Source organism: Plectropomus leopardus, chromosome 15 (assembly GCF_026936395.1).
Source record: "Plectropomus leopardus strain MGB_pleo_1.0 chromosome 15, ASM2693639v1, whole genome shotgun sequence".
NCBI lineage: Eukaryota > Metazoa > Chordata > Actinopteri > Perciformes > Serranidae > Plectropomus > Plectropomus leopardus.
The window spans coordinates 23,251,920-23,276,087 of record NC_142190.1 but is presented as its reverse complement, the minus strand read 5'-3'; the positions used below and the strand labels follow the sequence as shown (position 1 = coordinate 23,276,087).

General features: G+C 37.8%; 1 protein-coding gene across 5 annotated transcripts in view; it reads left to right on the top strand.

Moving 5' to 3' along the window:
* The window catches only part of nrxn2a (neurexin 2a), a 159,588-nt gene that overhangs the window by 125,501 nt on the left and 9,919 nt on the right, over positions 1-24,168 (top strand). For 4 of the 5 annotated variants that reach the window (XM_088088851.1, XM_042499087.2, XM_088088849.1 and 1 more), the window contains 3 exons: positions 5,868-6,049; positions 17,401-17,572; positions 21,824-21,913. In XM_088088851.1, the coding sequence (XP_087944977.1) occupies positions 5,868-6,049; positions 17,401-17,572; positions 21,824-21,913 (444 nt within the window). The remainder of the gene's footprint in view (positions 1-5,867; positions 6,050-17,400; positions 17,573-21,823; positions 21,914-24,168) is intronic. The other variant, XM_088088850.1, reaches the window with a different exon arrangement.

Sequence of the window (24,168 nt, the reverse complement as noted above, 5' to 3'; positions counted from 1 at the left end):
TTATAAGAGAATGAGTAACCGACTGTTTGTTCCCTTCCTTGTGTTCACAATGTTACAGGGGATGTTAGTTGCCATTTGCATGAGTCATGATTAGTAATATTATGAGAGCTAATACTCTCAATCACTCAGGCCACAGGAATTGTCCGATTCCCTTCGACTGAAAGCTCATAGGGGGTGTATTCTAATCTAAACTGTTACGTTGTGATGCAAATCATCACTAGCGTCTCAGTGTATTTTGCAAGTCCTATGAGATGAGCATGTTGCCTCGTCTCTTGCGTATTCAGCTGGCTGAGAGCACAAATGAAAAGGACAGGATGTTTGAGTGGGTAGCATGCATCTTGGCACAAAGAATCCATACTGCTACATTTGTTGTGTGGAGATCTTAAGACACGACAGCCAATCGTGGTCGCTCTTTAGGCATTTCTGAGCTGCATTTACAACGGCACAATGCCTGCAAAATGCATTATATGATTCTGCTGACCTTTGTAATGTATTAAACACACAATAGGGCTGTAATATGCTTGCAGTTTAAATTTTACCGTGAATATTGCACAGCATAGATAATATTGATGCATAATATGATAGACACCAACAGTATAACAATGTCTAGGTACAGTGTAATTAATTATCAAGGTTCCCAACTAATGATGATGTGAAATATACAGCACACATCACAGTAGAGAATCTCCTAGGGAGCCTTATTATTCAAGCACAGATGCATTGGATGGCCGTGAGAGATGGGCAGAGCGCTCCCGGGAGATGTTCGGCAGTGAGAGAGGAGAGCTGCTTCAAGGGAGAGAACCCTGATGTTTATTGTAGTAATCTTAACAAGACTGATTTACTGCCTGCTTTATTTGACGCAGGTCTACCACAGAGAGAAGAACGGAGATAGCAGGAGGCAGAAGAGGGAGGCAGAAAGGTGTAATGAAATGCTTTAACGTTATGACTAATGCAGGAGTTACTGCCGTCTATAGACAGATGCTTGCGTGATTTCCTGCAGGTGCATTAGTACTCCATATTTCATGATGCACATTACAAGGGTGCGTGTAACCTTTTATCAACCCTTTGACTTTCCCTTTGTCTACTTACGCTCCCACAGCGCTGCACAAAACACCATGGTTCCCGTGTTCATTAGCTGTTTGTAGTGAGGTGATTTCTTGACAAAGGAAAACCTCTTCTGTTGAAAGAAATCATTTTACGCATTTTCAACAGTGTTTTGAAAACACAGAGGCAATTCATGGTTTCACATATACAAACGAAATGTAGCCTACATGTGAATATACGCCTAGTGTTACTCCCAGGGTGTCAAATAACAGTACTCGGCTGCGGTTCTTGGTATCAGATATGGAAGCATGATGCACCCTTTAATGTCAGAATGAGACACACCAGACTTTAATCCAACTCCATCTGCATCATTATTAGACATTTAGAGCAGGCATAGTATAAATTGCTAGAAAGTCTTGGTTGGAGGAGAGATGGATGGGTCCAAAAAGCACAGGACTTTGACCAAGGAGACTAGTGTTGTGTCCCGTGCAACACTAAAAGTCAAGTTAATAGTTATTTGTCGTGTCAGTTGATTGTTCAGTGAGTTGACTGAAGATCTTTTCCTGACCCTGGTCAAGTAGTTTTGTAGACCAAACCAAACCCAAATGTAGCCCCTCTGCATCAATGACTGTAGGACTATGTAAAGATGGATGATGTGTCTCCACTTAACCCCACAGTTCAAATATGAAGCCAAAAGCCTTCTGTATATGGCTGCTGCCATCTTTTGCTAGTGATGTTATTCTGAGTACCTATTTCTGCACTGTCGAGTTCCAGACACACTCATCCAACCAATTGCAAGCAGCACCATAATTATAACCAAACAAAAAAAAGAAACACTTAACATATTTCAGGATGAAAATCACCTTCAGAAGCCTTTTGCGACAAAATATGATGAGTAGGGATGAAATTACATTTGAATTTATGCCGCGGTCATGTTATATCAACAGTCGTGTAATTAGAGTTTCCAAATTGTAAGTGGAGTTTATGTCACCGAAAAATCATAATTACAATTTGAAAATCCAGATTTTTCTGGATGCCCAATATTTGACTTGGCACCTACTAACACAGAAGTCCCTGAAAATCAATCAAATTTGGATGCCTCCAATCATCCGAAGAACTTCAGTGTAATAAAAACTCAAATAATATAATTTAATTCTTATGGTGTTAAAATAACAGTGCACAATATCTTAATCGTCAGGCCACCAGCTTTGTAATCATATAACTATCTTGATGACAATCGCAAGTTTTTAATGAGGAAATCTTTCACAAATCTACCATCCATACCATATGACATGAAGGCATTATAAGATGTAAAATCATGAAATAGATTTCATCTATTATGCCAATCCACATTTTTTTCCACAGTTAAAATGTGTTTCACATGTTATAAATTCATGTGTGCCATTTTTTGGAGGCTGCTTGTCAATAGCATAGTTGAGGTCAAAATGATCCAGTTTTGACATTTTCATTCACAACCTTGTTGGATTTAATTTGTGTAATGATCTGTCAGGACGGGGTTTCAGGCATCCAAAATTGGGTACAAAAAATTAACGAGGTTTGAGTCTCCTGAGCATCTGATTTAACATTGTAGTTCAAGGCTATATTGCAAAGTGAAATTTGAAATGAGACCTGATGTAAAAGTGGGTCTCAGTTTAAGGTGCGTGGCCACATCACGGCTTACCTGCTTTTTTGGTTTGGTTTCACGAGAACAAACAAAGCTAGAAATCATGAAGGGTTGTACAGTATAATGAAATGCAGTGTTATAGCCTGTTGAAGCCTTAAGTTTTATTTTTGTTGAGATTGTTGCAGTGGTGTACTGCTATTTTGGGGCATACATTATAAGCAGTAGTATAGTAGTATTTGATACTAAAAATGTATTAGATTGTACATGGGTTCATAATGTGTTCAGAAATCCATTACATATCTGTGTAGAAAGCAAAGAGATCTAAACTCACTGTAACAGAATGAAAAGTGATTTCATTCAGAAGAAATGAGGGCAGACTAAGAAGCCAGATGCAGATAACATTTACTGAGAGGAAGAATAAAACCACTCACTGAGACCTCTTGATGTAATCACAGTAATGTCACCGGATCACGTTTGACTGCAAATCCCAGACATGAATTAAGATTACCTCAGTAGGAAATAATTTGCTTTATAACCATTACCCGTCCTTTTAATTAAAGTCATAGTCAGTACAAGGTGTTTTCAAGCTAGTAGTAAGTGTTCATTGTTAAGAAAGCATCCAGTCAGCAGTTAGATCCTGTCAATAAGAAACCTGTGTGGTAAGTGCCCATTACACAGAGCAGAAGAGTACTCAAGTCTTCATACAAGGTTGAAATTGAGGCTACAATTTTGTCTCAAGTGTTTTTCCGTGCTTCACTTAAGAGATTCAGGTACTGGAACATATCAGTTGTAAAAACAACACTTAGATTTCAGGTGTTACAACAAACCCAGAATAACATGTATTTGTGATGTACTATTAAAGGTAATTGTTCTTTCTCCTGTAACGTAATGACCACAAGTCTGTTTTCGAGATGTTTTCATCTGAGGCAGGCAGTTGGTTTCGGTATTTTCAGTCTATAACAGTTGCAGTCCAAACTCCTTGAAAAGAACATCCACCCCCTGAGAAAACCAACTTGAACCTGCATGGACTGTATAAAATGGATTATAGCTCTGATTTTGCCTCTCTCACACAAACCAAAAAATTTTGCTAATTCATATTTAATGAACAATCTGGGGTGACTGAGAGGTTAGGAAGAAATCATATCACATTGTGATAAGGTCTCTGATTTACAAGCTGATCAGCAAATGGATTGTAGCGCAAGCCTTCATGGATTTCTCAGGTATCTTAGCAAGTCCAGTCAGACTTGTAAATGAAGAATTAACACCAACATACCTCATTCATTTCAAGGAGAGCCGAATCTTTCAGAGGACAGATGAATAACTTGCATGATAAAGGTTTAACACTATTTCTTTGCTATTCACTTGCTCAGTAGTGTAATACAGGTGGATGACTTTTCAATGAGGTTTAGAACAATGCTTCTCTAAAAAAAAAACTGTAACTTAATGTTTGCCTCTTTCTTTTTCATATTTTGAATTAAAATGAACTGGACAGTAAAAGCTAACATTATTCTTGGAAGTTACAGGGATGATGCTGCTGCAGTGTTTGTATCAGCGCAGGCTCATCTCATGTATTTGTTAAATAAACCTAAGAAAAATAATTCACCAAAATGTATATATAACCCACATCATTGTGTAGGCTGCAATCAAAAGATGGAAGTAGTATAAAGAGCGAAATCCATGTAAGGCGGCAAGTTATGGTGGTGGATGGGTCAACCAAACACAGGACTTTGCACTAGAAGGCTGATGGTTGTGTCCCGTGTGAAACCAAGAGGAATTTGAGTTATTATAAGGTTCATCATCACCATGTTTATTTTCTTAAACCTAACCTACATAACTATATGTTAAACGTCCGGTGTGAAGGATTTAGGGTGATTAGTGGAAATGAAAAATAATAGAATAGGTCGGCTTTTCTTTTTCTTTTTTTAACATGTGAAGAAGTGCGGTGACCCACCGAAAGATGGTCAAGAGGGGCTATAGTCACCCCGATACAATCACTAACCCCCTCGCATAAATAATTGAAAGTAATTGAGAAAGCTTGTTCCTAGTAAATTTTTGCTCCTTAAATTCTCTACTCCCTCAAATTAAAGCTGTATATTTGTCTTTTAATGGGAAAGGACAACCAGCCTACAACAATACAACAATTAATCACCTTACACATATATAGATACACAACACATTAAAACAGTAACTGTACTGGTATACTATTAGTTTATACACTTAAGATAATTACTAAGATTAAATGAAAAATAAGAAACCAAAGCATATCAGTATGTGATTCCATAACTCTTTTGACATACAGTAGTTTTTAACTAGCATATACACTACAGCTGCATAAAAGTATTCCTACAATTCAGCTGTGACATGGTTTTGGTGTGCCACCCCAAGATTTTCAGTGACCCCATCTCTTCGCCCCTATTTAAATTTTCTGGGGGGGGCTACTGAATAAGGGTGGGCGCCCTTATAAAATATAAAATGCATATATGAAATAGCTTGGTAAGTGCTGTAATTACTGCAGATGATGTTTGATGTTGAGATGAAGTAAGTTGGATGAAGAGAGCTGGTGAATGGTAATTACAGTAAATGATACATATTTCATGTTAGGAAAAAAACTCAAGTGCCTTGTCTTGATTTTGTTGCATATGTGACCCTCAAAGAGAAGTACATTATGTTCTAACTGAACTGACAAGAAAGAAGTGGTGCTTTTAATAATGGATAATATAAAATCCTTTAAAAAAAAAAAAAAAAAAGAAACAATAAAAACCATACATATGCCAAGTGGTCGGTGTAATCTATGCCCCATGTGTGCTGTCTGTGCTTCACTCTATGAAATCATTGCAGGGCGAAGCTATGCCCTCAGTTTTGGATGTCCTCACTGTTGGACCGAGCCTTGGTGTCTGCAGAGAGAGCCATGTGGAACCATAAAACTGTTTACATCTGTGAATGTAAAGCTTCATCATACTTTGCAAATTAGGCTACTTAGCTGTGATTTAGGAGTAGAGCCGACCTCCCCTAATAAATCTTTTCCTTCCCAGTTTCTCGCTGCCTACTGTGTTATTTTGTTAAATGACTGATAATGTTTGTGTATGACAGTAGGAGGAATCGAAATTTTATCTTGGGGATGGTACTTTAAAAACTGAAAAAAAAAACCCCAAGATATTACTAACAGTTTTTTTCTTTGTTGCTCTGTCTCTTTTCCCAGCTGGAACCACGTACATCTTTGGGAAAGGGGGGGCTCTCATTACATATACCTGGGCCCCCAACGAGCGGCCGAGCACCCGAGCCGACCGGTTAGCCGTGGGCTTCAGCACTCAGCAGAGGGAAGCCATCTTGGTGCGAGTTGAGAGCACCCACGGGCTCGGAGACTATCTTCAGCTGCACATAGTGAGTACAGGAGGCAGATTTTGGGGCTTTAAGCATAAATGTCACTTTTCATATGATCCAAGGCAAAGTGTGCACATTCCCTCTGTAGTTTCCAAATCCAGACACCAGGAAGCTGCTTACATTTCCAAAATTCTGAGATACGTACATAGATAATAAACGTAAGAATGATTACAAAGAGAGATTGACGTATATGATTTGCCTTATATTTTATTTTCATTCAGATTTACAGTACAGTTCAGAAGACAGTTGACTCATAAAAACTGCATCCACAAGCTGAAAATTATGTTTTGAGTATTTGAGAGCAAACATCACTCTCTGTACAGCAAGGCACAAATTGCCCTTAATAGCACAAAGAAGTATTATATTTACTATTATAAACACAGTGTAAAAAAACCCTTTGGCCTCATAAAAATCAGGACAAAGTGAGGTGGGCAGCTAACTGAAAAAGTGGAAACTAGTCCACTCTTTCTGCAATCACACGATAACAAACTCCTAGATCATTTTCTACCAGTTGCACAGGGAGCAGCATTAATGAGCAATATTTTCCAGTGATTGGAAGTAAGCAGCTGGTGAAACATGTTGAAAAATGAAAAACTGAAACTTCAATCAATGGAAAAAACAGCACAAAAAAGGTAAAACTAGAAAATACATTTCTTCAGTTGATATTTCAATAGATGTCTGGCAATTTGAGCTAGTACAACAGCGTCATTCAAGTATTTGGCAATCATGTAGTAGTTACTTCCATGAAACAGGTAGAGAAGATTGCAATGGGACAAGGTTTTAGATAAAAATCTGGCAGCAACCTCCCAGTCTGAAGGATGGAGCTAATGCAGAAGCCAATAGCAAAATTCAGTTGCATATTCATATCCTTGCATATTTCTAACACAATATGTAAAATTTTAATACTTTGCACTCAAATGTCAAGAGTTAAATTTGAATCAACAATCATCAACAACACTACTAAATGCACATACATATTGCTTTTTCAACTGAAAAAAAAGCTGGTTTGGGGGTTTAATTAGTCATAAAATCTCGCGCGGAGGATGCACGCATAGCACCCCATCAAAATGTAAAATCCGCCCCTCCATTATCCCTTCTTGCTGTCGCTTCCCCGTTTTGGCTCTGTTACTTCCTGGCTTAAAGGTGAGGCTATTCTGTCTCCCCATTCTGCAACACATACGTTTTATACAGAACAGCAAAGTGGCAGCAACAGCACAATATCCCCACTTTGAACAGGCTGTGTAGAAAGGGCTTATGAGTCAGATCCAACTCAAGGCTTCAAAACGGCACTCCACAAACCAATGGGTGAGGTCAAGGTAGCCACGTCCATCATTTATACACTCAATGATAAAACCATTTGTTATCCAAAATGAAGCTATGTTCTCCAGAGATATGTTAATGGAGCTCAATAGCACAAAGAAGCTTGCTGGTACAGTTCTGATCCTACAGTCTTGATTAAACTAAATAAAAAAAAAACCAAAATGAATATAAATAAACCTCTTATGGTCTATTTTTAAGTTAAGTTTTTACTTGTCTGTGCCATTATTCTAAACTTGGCCCAGCGTTTGTCACAGCTTGTATGATTCACTGATTAATGGCATGTGAGTCCAAACACTGAGATAAAATAGGAACAAATAAATTATGCCCACAAGAAGGAGATACAATAGAGCATGAGTCAGTAGACTAAAAAATGTTTTCTGGTGATAAACACGTGTGTCTGTCAGTGGAACCAACTGACTCCTCAGCAGCTGCCAGCAACTGTGTCTTTTCTAGAGGGAAATCAGCCTTTTTAGCATGTAGCCACAGGACAGATGTGCCATGATGAAGACCAGAGGGGAGATCTGTCAAACGTCTGCATGTGGTGTAATAATTAAAATCACACCTGTTGTCAGAGCACAGGGCAAAATTTTACTCAAATCACAACTGGAGTTAGACCCTCATTAATAGACACTTTGTTATAACCATCAAAAAACAGCTTTATAAAATCATAGATCCCATCCCCACAAGCAGAACATTTTCTGCATTTAATATTCATAAATTATTTCCAAACTGCACTGAAATGTTAAACTATTTCAGAACCACTTATTGGCTGAAAAGCAGTATCTATGAATGTATTTGGGGAAAATCTACTAAAAGCATTTAAAGTATACACACACACAAACACATACACATGTACACACACATATATGTGTGTGTGTATATGGACCATCTCTTCATCATTCGCCTCATTACGCCTCAGCACGTTAATGAATCAAAGGTGTCATCATACTCACCATTTATAATGTATTCCAGTCTAATCCAATACATTCATTAATATTAACAGTATTATCCTCATTATCCTCATTATCCATGTTATCCTCATTTTCACGTTCATGCTTGTGATTTGGGTTTCTACTAGAACAAGTTTACATGCTTTAATGTCCAAAAAAACACTTATGTTTATGCCTGAATAGACCTGTATTCTGTCTCTGTCTGAAACACTCTTTTTTAGCACCTGTATCTTTAGACCCCCCCTCTCCAAAAAAAACCCAGTCTGCTTGATTGGTCAGTATTTCAGGGTCTTCAGTAGTGTAGCATTTCTTTGACATTGCAGCCCGCAGAATAACTGAAGCAGCACTTTCTGTCTTTATAGACTGAATCCCAATTTTTGTTTACAATAACTTGCGGGTAGAATATCCCTGCGTCACGCACATAAAATGAAATGGCGCTGAGCAAATGCTGTCTTAATTGTCCAGTTTTTTAGCCATCTAAGCCCACCTTAAAAATCATTATCACAAGTGTGCGCTATATTTACTACCTTGCCATAAAACAGCCGTTATCTGATGGTTAAATGAAGCCGTTATTACAAAGCTACCTGACTTTTTTACCTTTTACTAAAACAGTCATTTTACTTTGAAGAACAGTTGCTTGTGTTCCGTTGCGTCAGTCATTTAGTGTTTAAGGTAAAGTGGTGGTGAAAATATTCCAAAGCCAGCGCACGCTTAGACTGATATTAATTTTTTGGTGGCTAAAATATGTTTTCCAGTGTCCCCTGTCCAAAGCAGTAGATTGGTTATTTTCTGTGCTGTAGATTTGGTTTATTAAAGACACTAGCAAGGCAACACAGAACCAAAAATAGACATAGCAAAAACAATAGATAGGTTGGACCACCATGTTTAACTATATATCTTTAAACAGTTATGGCTGAAAATGACTGTAGAAATAAACAAGTTTGCAAAAAAAAAAAAAAATCTGTAATTCAAAACAATTGCCAGTTGTCAGAAGTGTTAGTGGAAGTTTTAGCCGACGTTACAGTTATTCAGTTTATATTGTATGTTGTGACATCACGACTCCACAAAAGCTCAGAAGACTCATTTAAAGGCACAGTTGCTCTTATATTAAAAAGACGAAAAGAAAGAAGGAAATCAGACTTGTCAGATGTGGCTTTTAGTTAATATTCAGTCACATTTACTGTTTAAATTTGGTGTTTTATGATAATTGAGGGAAGGATAAGGCAGTATAATATGGACACTAATATTCCGTTGCAAAACTGAAAGCTGAAACATATTGTGTAGCATTCAACAAAAACGGTATTTGTGTCTGTTTGAGCGTCTGGCTGCTGCACTTATCAGTCACTAGACGTGTTTGGTACAAATATCCTCCCCTGGATGTTTTTCAAACTGTCTCATTTAAATTATATTTCCAGTTTTTAAAGTGTGAAACTGACCTTGCCAGCTTTGGACTGTTGCTAGTAAATGCAAAGACTGCTGCCTGCGTGCAAAGCCAGCTGAAAAGATTTTTTTTTTCCCCCAGCATCTGCCAAGTCCTTGCACCCTGACAGATTGCTTACTTTGACACGTTATTACTGCTCAGCGGAGGGGAATCAAAAAGAGTTCAGAGGCTGTTGAGGTTGTCTTTTTTGGTTTCTCAAACTAAGCTTCATAAAATCATTCTTTCTTGTTTTGTGGAGACCCAAGTTGTCATTTGCTGTAGTTCATCTGTGTTTATTATTAATTCCACATTTGTCTGTTTCCTTCCTCTGCTTGCTCTTTGAAAAAGATGAAGACTGTTAAAACTAGGTGAAGACAGAGAGAAGCGGTGCACTGGTCAAAATAACAGCGCCCACAGGGGAGAGTTGAAAATAGTAAAGGACACGAATGATAGATGAGTTTTATTGCTACATGGAGTTGGGGCTTTCTGGTGATGTCCCTCAGAACAAAATTCACTTCTTATAATTGTCCTCGGATATCAAGATTTCTTTTCAAAACCACAATATGAGGAACAATGACAGTGGAGCTTCATTAAGAGGGATGAATCATGCAATGAAGGGGTCAAAACTCCACCTTAACAAACTACATTGAAAGTAATGATGAGAGCACTTTCATCGTTTGAAGTGCTCTTGATTAATACATATGACAATCAGCCAATTACCAAAGTGCGTTGTGAGCCTAATTGCCATTTTTGGGGTATTGTGTTATCTTTATGTTCACTCCATGCATAATGTTAAGTAATTGTATAGTTTGGAAAAGGGGACAGAATTAAAAACTTTTACTTCATCTTACTTCTTTGTAAATATGGTGATTTCCTTATCACAGTGTTAAAGCATTGTTTGTTATTTTGCAGTTGCATTAGAAATTAGTTTGTCTTGTCATATTGTAGAATTAAAAGTAGCTGATTGCTTGTGAAACATTAAGCAACATAACTCAGTTATGCAAATAGCTCTAGGCATTCATTTTTATATGATGTGAAAGAAATATGGGAATTCAGTAACACTTTCTCAGCCGAGGTCAAACTGTAAACAAATTCTGCACCCAGCCATTGCTTGAATCTCTGTGGGCTTCAACGGATTTATAGTGTCTGAACTGTTCATAGATATACGCACTTATTTTGTAAACAAGATTGTTGGTAGAATCCAAGTACGAGGTTGGATGCATCAGTGTGGGGTCAGCACTCCAACTTTTTTCTCTCAGTGTTGTTTTATAGATAACAGTTTAGCCAAATAACAGTCTGTGGCATCCTTGCTTAGATTGTTTTCGTATAGTACTCACTCAGTTTGTGCCGAGTTCTCCAGTTTGACAGTTTAATTGGTTGGATAACTTACCAACTTGAGTTGTTTACTGTACGCTGTACCTTCAAAATGATGCCTCAGTAACATCACTCATAATAAGTCCTAAAACCCAGAAATCCTTCAGCATTTCAGTACCACTGGTTCCTTCGTATCAAAGTCAGTGGGTTTTTTGAATGGTTTTTGGTTCGAAGCCTTAAGTAAGGTCCAAAGAGACTTTCAAGTTTTGTTCTATGACATAATATATATCAGTAAATACCCCGCTTGCGGGCCTCGAAGCTTTAATGTGTCTCAAAAAAGGAGATTACTAACAAGTGGCTTAATGAGAATACAGAATGTCATCATGTCGAAATGCATGTAACATGGCACTACAGCCTCATAGTGATGGTGATGCAACCATAGTGTGGTTTGTTTTAGCCCAGCAATAGCTTTTTATTTCTGGTGATTGCATTTAGGCTTCAAAAATCCTGAAAGTGGTGTTTATCTAGCTAAACAAACCGTGTCGATATCATAACCATTATCATGAAGTGCGTGAATGTTGGTCTACCACATGGCTTATTTTCTGCAATGATCCAAAAATCAATGGAAAAATATCATAGACTTTTTGACGAGGGGACCAGGGCGACGTTAGCTTCTTGCTTCCTGGGGCACTCGATACTAGACACATGTAATTGACCAAGACCGCAATCAAGATGAACAGTCATATTAGGGCATTATAATCCCTTTAAATTAGATGTCACATTCAAGCATGGTCAATACCCTCATACTTCCATGTGTCCTTTATGATGTCATAGATGCAGCCAATAGATGGCGCTAACAAACGAGGCACCGGTGAAGAAGGTCATGATGATATACCTTTTAGATGGTGGTGGTCTGTACAACATGTGGACAGATAATTATTTTCACTATATTATTGATTAATTCTGTACTGCCATTTCTTAAATGTGTTCTTTGTCTCCTACAGTAGTATCTTGCTTGACCTAAGTAACAGTGCCCCTGTGATCTCCAGTGGTAGTGCTCCGTTTCATCAGTAAGCTTTCAGAAAACATGCACAAATATGGATGAAATGAACACAAAGTATGAGCAGAAGACTCTTTCCATCTCCGTCTCTGTATCTAACGTTGAGCATGAATGAACCTTGAGTGTACCACAAGATAGATCATTTAGAAAAGATTAAATTTTTATAGCTGCAAATGTAGCATCTGATTGTCAGTGCTGATAATGCCTCATTAAAACAGGAAAAAAGAATAAACATCACTTATTACTACAGAAGATTGCTGCATTAAAATGGTCACAACTGAAAGTGCATCTTTGTAGATACATACACGAGCTTCAAAGACCAATTACTGAAGAAACAAGCCATATTCACCAGAGAGTACATTAGGCTGATGCTACTTTCAAATGGTCATGTTTTAATGAGTGACTAAACAAACACATAAGATTCACTGTGCAAAATGATGACATTTAGAGATATTGAAGAAGCAATGCCAAGCAAGCAGTAATTACAGGATGGTGAGTTTTGAGTGGACCTCTGATGCTGTCAGGTGATTTCTTATGCATTTTTTTTTTTTCCATAAATGTTTTATTATGTTTTTTTTCAAAGTGAAACAATTTTCAATTATACTCGTAATTACAAAGTAGTTCAGTATCACATGTTTTGTACAAATATATAGACCAAATATAGAAAAAAAAAAAAAATTTTTTTTATGCATTTTTTTAATAGGAGCGTCCTTCTTCGTAGATACGCTTCATAGAACGCTTCACACAGTATTCATGAATGTGTATATTTCAGGATGGCATTGTGTGTGCTCTTCCACACACATTTAGATTTCTCATTTCAAATTTATGGTAGATAAGTTTGGCACAAGCCTGTGTGCTGTGGTTACTGAACATTATAACTATAAAAGAATGCTCATTTTGTGATTGCAATCAGAGTTTCTCCCACAGCTGAGATAAATGTTACAGTTATAACTAGATATTTTCAGATAGAGCTCATTTCAGAGAAAATAGGTGCCTTTGATCATTTGGGAAATGTGTAACGGTTCAAAGGAATTAGAAAACAGCTCACATTATGGAGCAGTTTGAAGGTTTTTTTTTCAATATTTATAATGATCTGTCATTTCCATCCAGTAATCTCCTTTTAAAAAAGAAAGCAATAGACACTCGTTTCCAGTGCGGGATTAAAAAAGCGCTTTACAATTGTTTTTATTTACTAGGTTCCTTTTATGTTATGCTGTGCTGAGTGTGATGAAGAGGCACCTCATCATATGGGAATAGAAAAGATAAGTCTCTGAACTCTCAAATAATCACCTGCTTCTGAGCAGAAACCTCTGGTAAAGAGTTGAGTATCCTGTGCAGAGAAAGACAGTTGGCAGGTAGCAAACAGAGACAGACAGATATACTTGTCTTCTTAAAAGAATCATGATCTGTCCACTCTGTGGGCCGTTTAAAAATGTATCAGGTGTCCCATCATAGAAAAATTCTCAGTGCCACAGTGCTTTTAGGTTTTCTTTTCATCTCATCAAAACTGAATCCCTTTAATAATAATATACCCTCAATCAATCCTTTCCCCTGAATTAGAGTCAGCTTGTTAGAATTGAGATCCCACAGTGAGAGCTTCAGTGGGAACAGCAAACACGTTCTCCATCAGAGTTGATGTCTAAACAGCTAGGTGGGAGACTGCGCGGCTTTTCGTGAGGGTATGCCTGACTAGCTTTATACCCCAAATACATGGGCATTACAAAAAAAAAAGTGACCTGGAAAGGCCAAGCTTTGTTTACTAAAACTGGGCTGTAGCACTGTTGCTTCTCCAGCTGTCAAAAGGTGCTTTGGGGCTGTTTTGAAATCACGCTGTAAGACCGAGTAAGCAGAATAGAAGCAACTCCTTTGCTGGAGAGGGTTCTGGCCCTGGGGACCAGGGGCGTCGTAGTGGTGGTGGGGGAGGGGGGACTACCCAGAGCCCCAGTGGGAGTGGGGCTTCAAAAAGCCTAGAAGAAAATGTTTGGCTTTGTTTGCAATTTTTATTTCAAAGTGATTAGTACCATAACTAAATTAAGCTCTCCACCGATCTTAGCTAATTTATGCAATATAAAATGTCATAGACTTATGCTTATATAGTTAGAATGTTGTATTTGTAGGGAAAACATGTCTAGAAAAAGACACTTTTTGGTGAGAAATGTTGTGAGTTAAAATGGAGCTAAATTTTGTGATGTTACTTTTGTTAAATGTTGCTGTTGTTTCTGGCTACATGAGTAGAGGAAAACTCCACTAGCCAGTATACTAATTTGTACAATGTAAAATGCCATAGGCTTCTGCTAACAACAGCAGCATGTTGTATTTGTGGGGAAATTTGTGTCCAGCAAAAGACAAGTGTTTTGTCTGTGAATGATGCGAGTTATAAAGAAGCCAATTTGTGTGTAGTAAATTTTGAAATTTTTGCTAGTATGTTGTATTTTATGCGGATTTTAGGTCCTTTAGAGAAACCCCATTGCCAACTAGAGTTTTGGAAATGTAACTGTGACATAGGCAAGACAAGGGCCGACAAGTATAACTGTGCATAACAGTGTAGCCTATACACACACCACACAACTATAATTCCACCTTTAAAGGTGCAAAATAGTTCAGTCCGCCTCTGCACTAGGATTGGTCTCTAAAGCTGAGTGACTCCTTATGCTGCCCCAGTGCTGCACCCACATACACTGTCTTTCCCCAAGAATGGGAATTAAAGCTCCAAAAAAGAAAAGAAAGAAAGAAAAAAAGATAGCAAACTGACTTAAAAATAAATCAATAAATCAAAAGGTGTATGAGAGAAACGTAGATCAAGATAGGAAAGTGAAGGGGGCCCACAGAGACTGCCCATGCATAGGGTCAGGAATTTGGTGCCACGCCCAGGCTGCTGGAGACGATAATTGTTGTCCGGAGGACATGGGCTGAGTTTGACCTGAGGCTGCGTTACTCTGTGGTTGCCTAATGAATACTTTGTAGGAAAAGTGACTAAACCAAACTAGTTGTGCTGCATGTGCAGAATATAAACAAGCAAGAGACATGAGAGAATTATTACAGACAATTAATATTATGTATATAAAAAAGGTGATAAAATTGTAATTCTCAACATACATTTGTATAATTAAAATGTGACTTGGAAGTCTAACATCATGCTGATTCCCACTAACATACAGTAACACTGACTTTAATTAACTCAGTCTCATAGTGAGTAACTGTGAGTGGGCAGACATTTGTCATGAAGGGGTTTCATCTTCTTTTAGACTTGTGTGAATTTCATTATGCAGCCGTAGTTCATGCGCCATAAATCAGCCGCACATTGTCTCCTCCTGGGTTCATGGCAACTTTCAAGTGATTACAGAATTTACAGACATTTCAGAGAGCCATCGACCTGCTGCTGACCTTCAATGTAGAGACTCTGTTTGGAGATAGAGCTGCTTTGTACGGACTAAGTTGAAAGTTGATTTCTCAGGCTTAAAATTATATTATTAATGGTACGTTCAAGGTCTCTGAGGACACTTCACACTTCTGTACTTAACACCAACTGTGTCAGCATGAATAATTATTTCACATTCAAAAGGTTTCCAGAAGGATTTTACATATGATTAGGGGGTGAGAGCAAAGCTCTAAGACAGGTTTTACTTACCACAATGGCAGCCACCATCAAGGGAAGAAAAGAAGCATTTCTGTGGGCATATTTAAAATTCACATCTTTCAGTCAGTAATGCAATATTAAAAGTATGAGAGAAAGGGAGCAATCAGTTATATTGAATAGCGCAAGAAATGCACCCTGGAAGTCAATTCTGACAGAAAAGGAAGGAAATCCAATGTAATGCAAGACCCACCGTGGGAGATATTAATGTCTGTAAGACCAGTAAATATTGTGTACACCGTGTGCCATGCAGGACCAGCAGTCTGCAGGATTTCATTTCAATAAAACACTATACCAGGCAATTTCACTGTTTACCTCCCCTCCTTCCTCCGGTTAAAGGTGTGATATAGTGCAGCCAGCTGCAGGAGGAGAGGTTGTTTGAATAAAAACCTGCAGACTTTAGGAACCACTGAATGACACTGGGGAAGCTACACAGCCTGGAAGCCACTTATTAATACCATGTAATGGTAATGAGGCTTTCTGATGTGCACAACATGCCACAAAACAACACACACTCATCGCAAAACCCATTGACTGCTGGTCTAATTAGTGAATAGGTCTGCAAAAACAATGATTTTCATTATTGATTTATCTCTTGATTGTTTTCTTAATTAATCAGTTAGTTTTTTGGTCTATGAAATGCCAGATATTTTGTGGGAAAAAAAGAAAAAATGGCAATCAGTTTTCCCAAAGCCTAAGATGCCATCCTCAAATATTTTGTTTGTCCACAACCCAAAGATATACAGTTTACTGTCACAGATGAGCAAAGAAAACAGAAAATATTCACATTTAAGAAGCTGGAATTTTACCTTTTTTTTCCTTTAAAATAAAGACTCAAACCAATTAATTGATTATCAAATTAATTAGCGATTAGTTGGTAGCCAGCTAGTCAATTAATCAATTAATTGTTGCAGCTCTACCATTTAATTACATTGAAATTTTGTTCGTCGATCTAACTTCGGGCTAGCAAAATGTGTTCTGTGTCATACTGTGATGACTGACGAGCCTTCCGTATTTTAGGATTTTCATGTTCTTTGTGTTTTCATCATAGCTACAAAGGTTATTATTACTGCGGTCTAACAGCTTGTAGATTGTCAGCAGTGTTCAAGTGTAATGTCGTGCTTCTCTGCAGATTCGTGTGCTGTTTCTCTCAATGTGTCCACACATTAGTGCTTTGACCTTGTGTTGCATTCAGAGAGACTGCAAGGCAGCGAATGTACAAAGGCCAGACAGGCACAGTGACCCCACACAGTTTGTTTCCAATGTTTCTTATTAGTGCCACCCAAAGGCTGGCTGGAGATGCAGCTTTGATCTTTGAGGAAGGTTGGCAGGAGCAGGGAGAGGCTGACAGGGAGAGAAGTTGGTCAACTAAAAGAGAAGCAGAGGGATTCTGTCAGGAGTGATCCACATCAGGAAACCTGAGCCGACTGCTGAGAGAGACTGATGCTGAACCCTTAAGAAAGAACTAAACATACTGTCTATGTCACAAAAGATCCACTTTTACCGCTTAAACAAGGTTTCTGGCTCGACAGCCCTGAAGTCGACAGAAACTCTATACTCTGCGTCTTTTGAGTGGATACGATATGAAATATTTTCAATTCACATCGTTGTTCATTTGTTAAATGTGTCACATGTGTTCTTTTTCACCTGCAGGATCAAGGAAAAATTGGTGTCATCTTCAATGTGGGGACAGATGACATCACCATCGATGAGCCTGCTGTCATAGTAAATGACGGCAAGTACCATGTAGTGCGCTTCACACGCAGCGGTGGCAATGCCACTCTCCAGGTGGACAACCATCCAGTCATTGAGCGTTATCCGCCAGGTAAGACTGATGGGACACAACTATGTGGTTATATATGATACACAGAGAGATGGCATGGAGCATCTGGATTATCGAGAAAGGATTGCATGTCTGCCTATCAAACATAAATCCTCGAATGAGCTCTTGTGAAATGTACTGTTTGCAATAAAAAAAAAAAGATTGGCAATTTACCCAGTGGCTCATTTTAATTCAGCTTTCCAGTCTAGTTATTTCATCGCTCTGTAAGCTATCTATTAAGTTGCCGCACACATACAACCGGACATGCCATATTGCATAAACAATATAATAATCTGAAATTGATACATTTGCCTCGAGCTGCCCTGCTAAGCATATCTAGCAATGAAAGAATTTTCATCAGCCGCTGTCCATTTTGCTGCCAGTTTGGCGGACAGGTGGGAAGGATGTCACAGATGAGAAAAAGATCTTAATTTACAGTAAATTAAGGCAGCGTTTTCCCTTGGTTTTTCATAGGTATAACATTGATATGTAAATGTATGTGCATATGGAGCCCAAGCAGTATTTTCTAGACTAAAACATTGGCTGTATATAAAGATAGATGACGCATCACCACTTCCTCTCAATGTGAAGCCAAAACATCCGGTTAAAGGGGAGAAGTGAGGGCTTCTTATTGCGTCATATCATTAGCATACAACACATGCACAGTGAAAGCTAGGCTGGTAACCTGTTATAGAACATATGGGATGATTGATTCATTTCACTAAGGCGTCCACAGTGTGCTGTGGGGCAAAATATATTTACACGGTATGAATAATAATTCAGCAATTATTGAAAAAAATACTTTCTATATGAAAGTACTCTATTGTATATTGGCCACCATCTATTCAAGTGTGTCCAAACTTTTTTTTAGGCTGAGCACACCCAAGAAGGCTCTCTAGCACACCAACTGCTGTAACCCTCCAACCTCGCAGCTTCTGGTGCATTTTACATGTGTCATACCCCACAGTTCCCATGGGTCAAATAGTGTTTCCCAGCCTCCTTTGAATAGCCTAGGATACAGCTACTGCCATTTTGAGCTGGTGACATCACTTGGAGTCAGACTTTGTGCTGTATCAAGTTCCCTCCCATACACTCGTCTGGCCAATTGGAAGCAAGTGCCATTGATTGTGAGCACACAGCTGTCAATCATGAAACACACATAAATGCTCAAAATAAACAACATGGAACCATATGACTTGGCAGGCCCTGATGCACCGCCTCAACTCCCATTGTGCATAAACTGAGTGCATACTCTTTGGTAACATAGATAACAAAGCAACAATCCTCGGAACATGGCGACCCAGTCCCACATGATTTGACATCAACTCCACATTCTCTATTGAACCGCTAAATTCTTGTTGACATTAACATTTTTGGAGTGAACGTGCTTACATTTACATTCATCCGTCCGCTGGTGAACACTAAGAAGGTGACCTTTCCGTGATGTCTGTTTTGCATAAACAGATTGATGGATTTGGCTGAATTTATCCTGTATTCCATCTGTGAAAGGGCTCAGGTCTATAATGACTGAATCATATATGTGTTTTACATTGCAGTGTAATGTTATGATTGGTGTCCAGGTAGCTGTTAGATGCTATGACATAAAATATTGTCCCTGAACATAAATATAATGAGTTATCCTGCCTGGGGATAACAGTGTTACCGGGTGTATCTTGCTATATATTCCAGGTGTCATTATGTCCTAATCAACATATGAAATGATCAATTCCATGCATGGAAATTGTATTCTGACTTTATAGCTTTTGGATAATACAAATACATTGGCATTGCATATTAAATGCTGATGAGATCTGCATAGACACAAAGGCAAACAAACAAAATACGAATACATAGAGAAGATGCATCTTGCGCACACAGATTTTCAATGTCCAAAAAGTTTTAAGTTCACCCACCTTTGTACACAAATGCCTAATATACACATAGACAAGAAAAAAACATACATAATGTGATCACAACCGGCTGTGCTTTAACCTGCTCTGAACCAATCAACCAATTAACCTTATTTAGAACAGGTGCACCAGCTGGCATAGCGGGAGGAAACCAAGTCCCCGCTCTGCCTCCAGCTGGTGCTCAAAGCATACACGCACATGCCACAGTCGTACATAAATCAGAAACTGTGTAATGATGATGGCCATGCATGTAGTATATACGCTTTATGTCAGCTTCCACTCAGGAAGAACTGCTTTTTAAAACATTTCTAATGACTAAAGCACATATCTGCAGTCATGAACAAGGATACTTTAGTGTAAACAGAGTGAATATCGCAGAGGTGACCGTTATGAGTGTAAGGAAACATAATCAATCTTTTTGGGCTTTAAATGGACATTCAAACACATAAAGTACCACATTTCTTATCATTGTGTGCAGCAAAAAGTACAAGGGCACTGCCTGTAGCTCTCCAAAAGCTCAATGAATGCTTCACTTATTGTAAAGCCCGCTGTATATTAAAGCTTACAGTAAAAGCATAGTCTTGGTAAGCTTCCCTTTAATTGTCATGCAGCGTCATGTACTGTGGCTGCTTTTCCATGTTGTGCTGTAATCCTAATCCTTTTTATCCATTCATTGTCCAACATCATGGTTGACTTTAAACTGTTATATATTTCTCTATTCATTTTTATGTATTTACATTTTTTTATTCATAATATGTGGGTCACACATGTTTGCAGATCATCTGTTCTTCTATAAAGAACTACATGCACCATACGCATGCAATAATTCATAAAGAGTGTCAACAAGAATTTACTGTTTGAATCAGAAACTTGTCGCTGATCATTGACAGAACCTCTTCAGTGCTAGATCAGTATGGGACAAAATGTTCTTCAAAAAGTATTTGTGGCACTAATATTAACTGAGAATTCATACAGTTGGAGTTTGTATCAAACAGTATATTTCATGAAGTAGTTTTTTATTCACTTAATTACTCTTCTTTGTTTGCATGTGTTGAATAGAGAGCTGAAGTCTTGCCCCATGTGCAACCTGGTATCATTGTCATGTGAAAGCAGCTTCTGTCCCATTAGCCTTTTTCCACAATGTCATTTTGCATCAAAAAAGGATTTTTTGGTGTTAGAGCCAAAGCTTATTGACTACTGGACTTATTAACACAGTCTGAAAATATTGTATAAACACACACCAATACACATATAATTACATAAATATCTCCTACATATATATATATATAGTTTGGGATATAGACATGCAGTTCCAGACCTAGCACATTTTGCACCCTAAGCAAACAATAATTAAAACATTACTATTATTATAATAATCCTCATCATTATTATTTTTATTATTATTATTATTACTATTATTATTAGTTGTATCTTTTACATTTTTCAAATGTATCCGTAAACATCAAGGGCTTATAAGATCCGCACAAATAAAGGACGAATAACAAATAACAATGAAAAACAAACAATAAGAGAATACAGTATGTACAGAGTTTAAAAAATTCGTTTTTCTCTTGTTTTTGTACTGCGCCCCAAAAGGAATCTATGATTGTTTTTTTTCTTGTTTGTTTGTTTGTTTGTTTGCTTGTTTTTTGATGCCCCCCCAAAAAAAATTTGTAATGTTGGCAGCGTCCTATGGAGGGCACCCTAGGTGGCTGCCCATGTTGGCTATAGGAATATCCGCCACTGTAGACATGTTTTGAAAACCTCATGGAGCTGCAGTAAAAATGAACTGAATTATCTCGGAGTATATTATAACAAATCATTGTTCAACAGACATGGGGTAAAACTTTGGCCCTCTATGATGACTTCAGTCAAATTTAAAGCCTAATAACTGTTTCTGCTCTAACAGAATGCGTATATTTGTCTATATGCTGTTACTGCTGTAACTGTTTTCCTGACTGTCTTTGCTGAAGTGGCTGTTTTTCTTAATGCTTTCTTGTGTTTACTTGCATTAACCTCTTTTTATACAGTGCATAAAATCATTTTGACATAACTGTAATACTGTAATTGCTATTTCCTGAAGATAATGCTTTGCTAAAAAAAAATTAGCTAAATACCTCTAACTAGTGTAGCAGATTATAAATAGCCTAAACATTACTCTAATTAGCATTAACACTGTAATAACTAGATAACACTAAGTAAAGCACAAGTTTCTTTTAACTCACAGCTGGGTTAAAATTGATAACTTGTTAAACCTGTTAGCCATTATAACTCTGTTTCTAACCATGTGATCTTTCAGCTTGCAGACTTTAACCTTTAATCTGTCTCTCCAAATTCTTTGAAGGACACTATGATAATGAACGACTGGCTATTGCTAGACAAAGAATCCCATACAGACTTGGTCGGGTAGTTGACGAGTGGCTACTCGATAAAGGTAAAAATTAATTGATTAATTAATTAATCCTTGAAATAACTACTAAATAACCTTCCCCACATGAGAGGTGCAGTGCCAGAAGATAAGGGTGACAAGGAAGTTACCTGCATGTAAACACCTGTTTTAATTGGACTTTGTATTGGCTATGAATTTTGATGAGCGCAGTGAAGCTTCAAGTGGAACTCAAAATAAGTGTCAAAACACTCATGCCATTTATTCTTTGTCATCCTTACACCTTGTGGAAAAAGCTGCACCTTAACAAAGATTTTAAACCAATTACCTAAAAACACATAACCCTTGTCTAACCCTCTATCGCCCCTCTTAACCACTGTGTGTAATTAGATACTGTGTGTAATTATTCCACGTAAAAATCATTAAAATGCTGTGTAACCTCTACATAAACATCAATTAAACTAACATGTGACATAAGTGTACTCCGAAATTGAATATTCAAACCATAACTTTTGGGTGTGATCAAACCAAATTCTCTTTCTTGTTCCCTGCAACCTTGTACTGCCTTACAACGACCACGTCAGACTCCCAAGCTCAAGTTTTTTGCTGCGACAAAACAGTCCTGACAGGCTGTTAAAGTAGATCACTGTTTGCAGCCAATAAGTTTGCTAATAAGTATTCTCCAGAGAAGGGCCCATTACTGCAGTCCTCCTCCTCTGATGTAACACTGCTTATCAGTGAGGCTGCTGACAATGGTGCTGTTAGATATCATTGCCCCTTTCAAGAGGTGAAACAATTAGAGTAAGAGAAGCCCAGAGCAGAGCATGTATCAATGGCCTAATGGCTAAAGAAGTCAGTGGAGGGAAGAGTGTTTGGCTCTTATTGTCATTAAGCTTTACACAGACTGACATATAGTCAGACTGCCATTTTAATAATTTGCCCATCTCTTCAAAAAGCAGCCATAAGATTCGCATCCTTGCACCATCTGTTCTGGAGTTAAGAGATAAATAAATATCCTGGAAAAAACATCTGCTCTTTTCTCCCTGCTGGTGAATAAAGAAACACTCTCTGGTCAGTCTCTGTTGTCTTAAATTAGACTGTTTATTAAAGTGATGCTACCAGGAATCAGGCTCCACACATCAGATTCTGCATAGAGTCAGATTGCTAAGCCCCCTCACCACAGGCTTAGTTATACCATGAGTGGATTATAAGACAATGGGGCAGTGTGCACAGACATGTAAAAGACCCCACCCACTTTCCTACATGGGAGACTTTGTCGTGACATTGCTTCCTTTTTGTTGTAATCATTTTCTATCTCTTCATAGTCGTTTTTTGTAATTATTTTGGTCATTTTATTTTATTTATTTTTTACCCCCTTTTGTAAAAAATGTGTGTCTCTTTTTGCTTGTTTTGCCCCTTTTTGCAGTCATTTTGTGTCTCTTTGATAGCATTATGTTATTGCTTTTTCAGTTATTTTGTATCTATTTGGAATTGTTTTTTATCTCTTTGTGTTTGTTTTGCCCCCTTTTTGGTCATTTTTTGTCTTTATTGGTTTGTTTTGTGTCTCTTTTTAGTTGTTTTGTGTCTGGTTCAAGGTCATTTTTGTCTTTTTTGGTCGTTCTGTTTCTCGTTCTGTTCTTTTTGTGCCCCTTTTTTTAAAAATGTTGTCTCTCTGTAGTCAGTCGGTATCTTTTTGGTTATCTTGTGTCGGTTTGTTTTGCCCACTCAAGAAGTTTGCGTTTCTTTGTAGGGTTTTTTTTTCATCCATCTCTTTGAGGTACTTTTGTGTTATTGTTGTTGTTGTTGTTGTTGTTGTTTGGTCCTTTGTAGCCATTTGTCTCTGTCTGTGTTTGTTTTGCCCCTTTTGTAGTTACTTTGTCTTTTTTGAGATAGTTTTGTGTCTCTTTTTATTGTTACGTTTCTCTTTTTTGTCATTTTGTGTCTTCAAAAGAGGCAAATTTGTTGCAGTTATTTTGTATGTCTTTGCAGTTCCTTTACATCTCTTGTTTGTCTTCCTGGTCAGTACATCTTAATTTGTGTCACATTTTGCAGGTGGGCTTGTGCACAGTAACCCTTTTTAGTAATCAATCTATTAGTTATACCCAAGTTGCCAAAAGAACAAAGAGAGCAATCTTCTTAGCAAGCTTGTCTTTCTTAAATAACAAAAACCAGTTCGAACCAGTTCCCAACAAGTATATCTCAAGAAATTGAGTCACCCTAAGCTCCTCTAATCTTTATGACTGGACAGTCTGACCCTTCTCTCATGTTAAAGGTTGCTTTCGAGTTATTCAACAGATGAAATA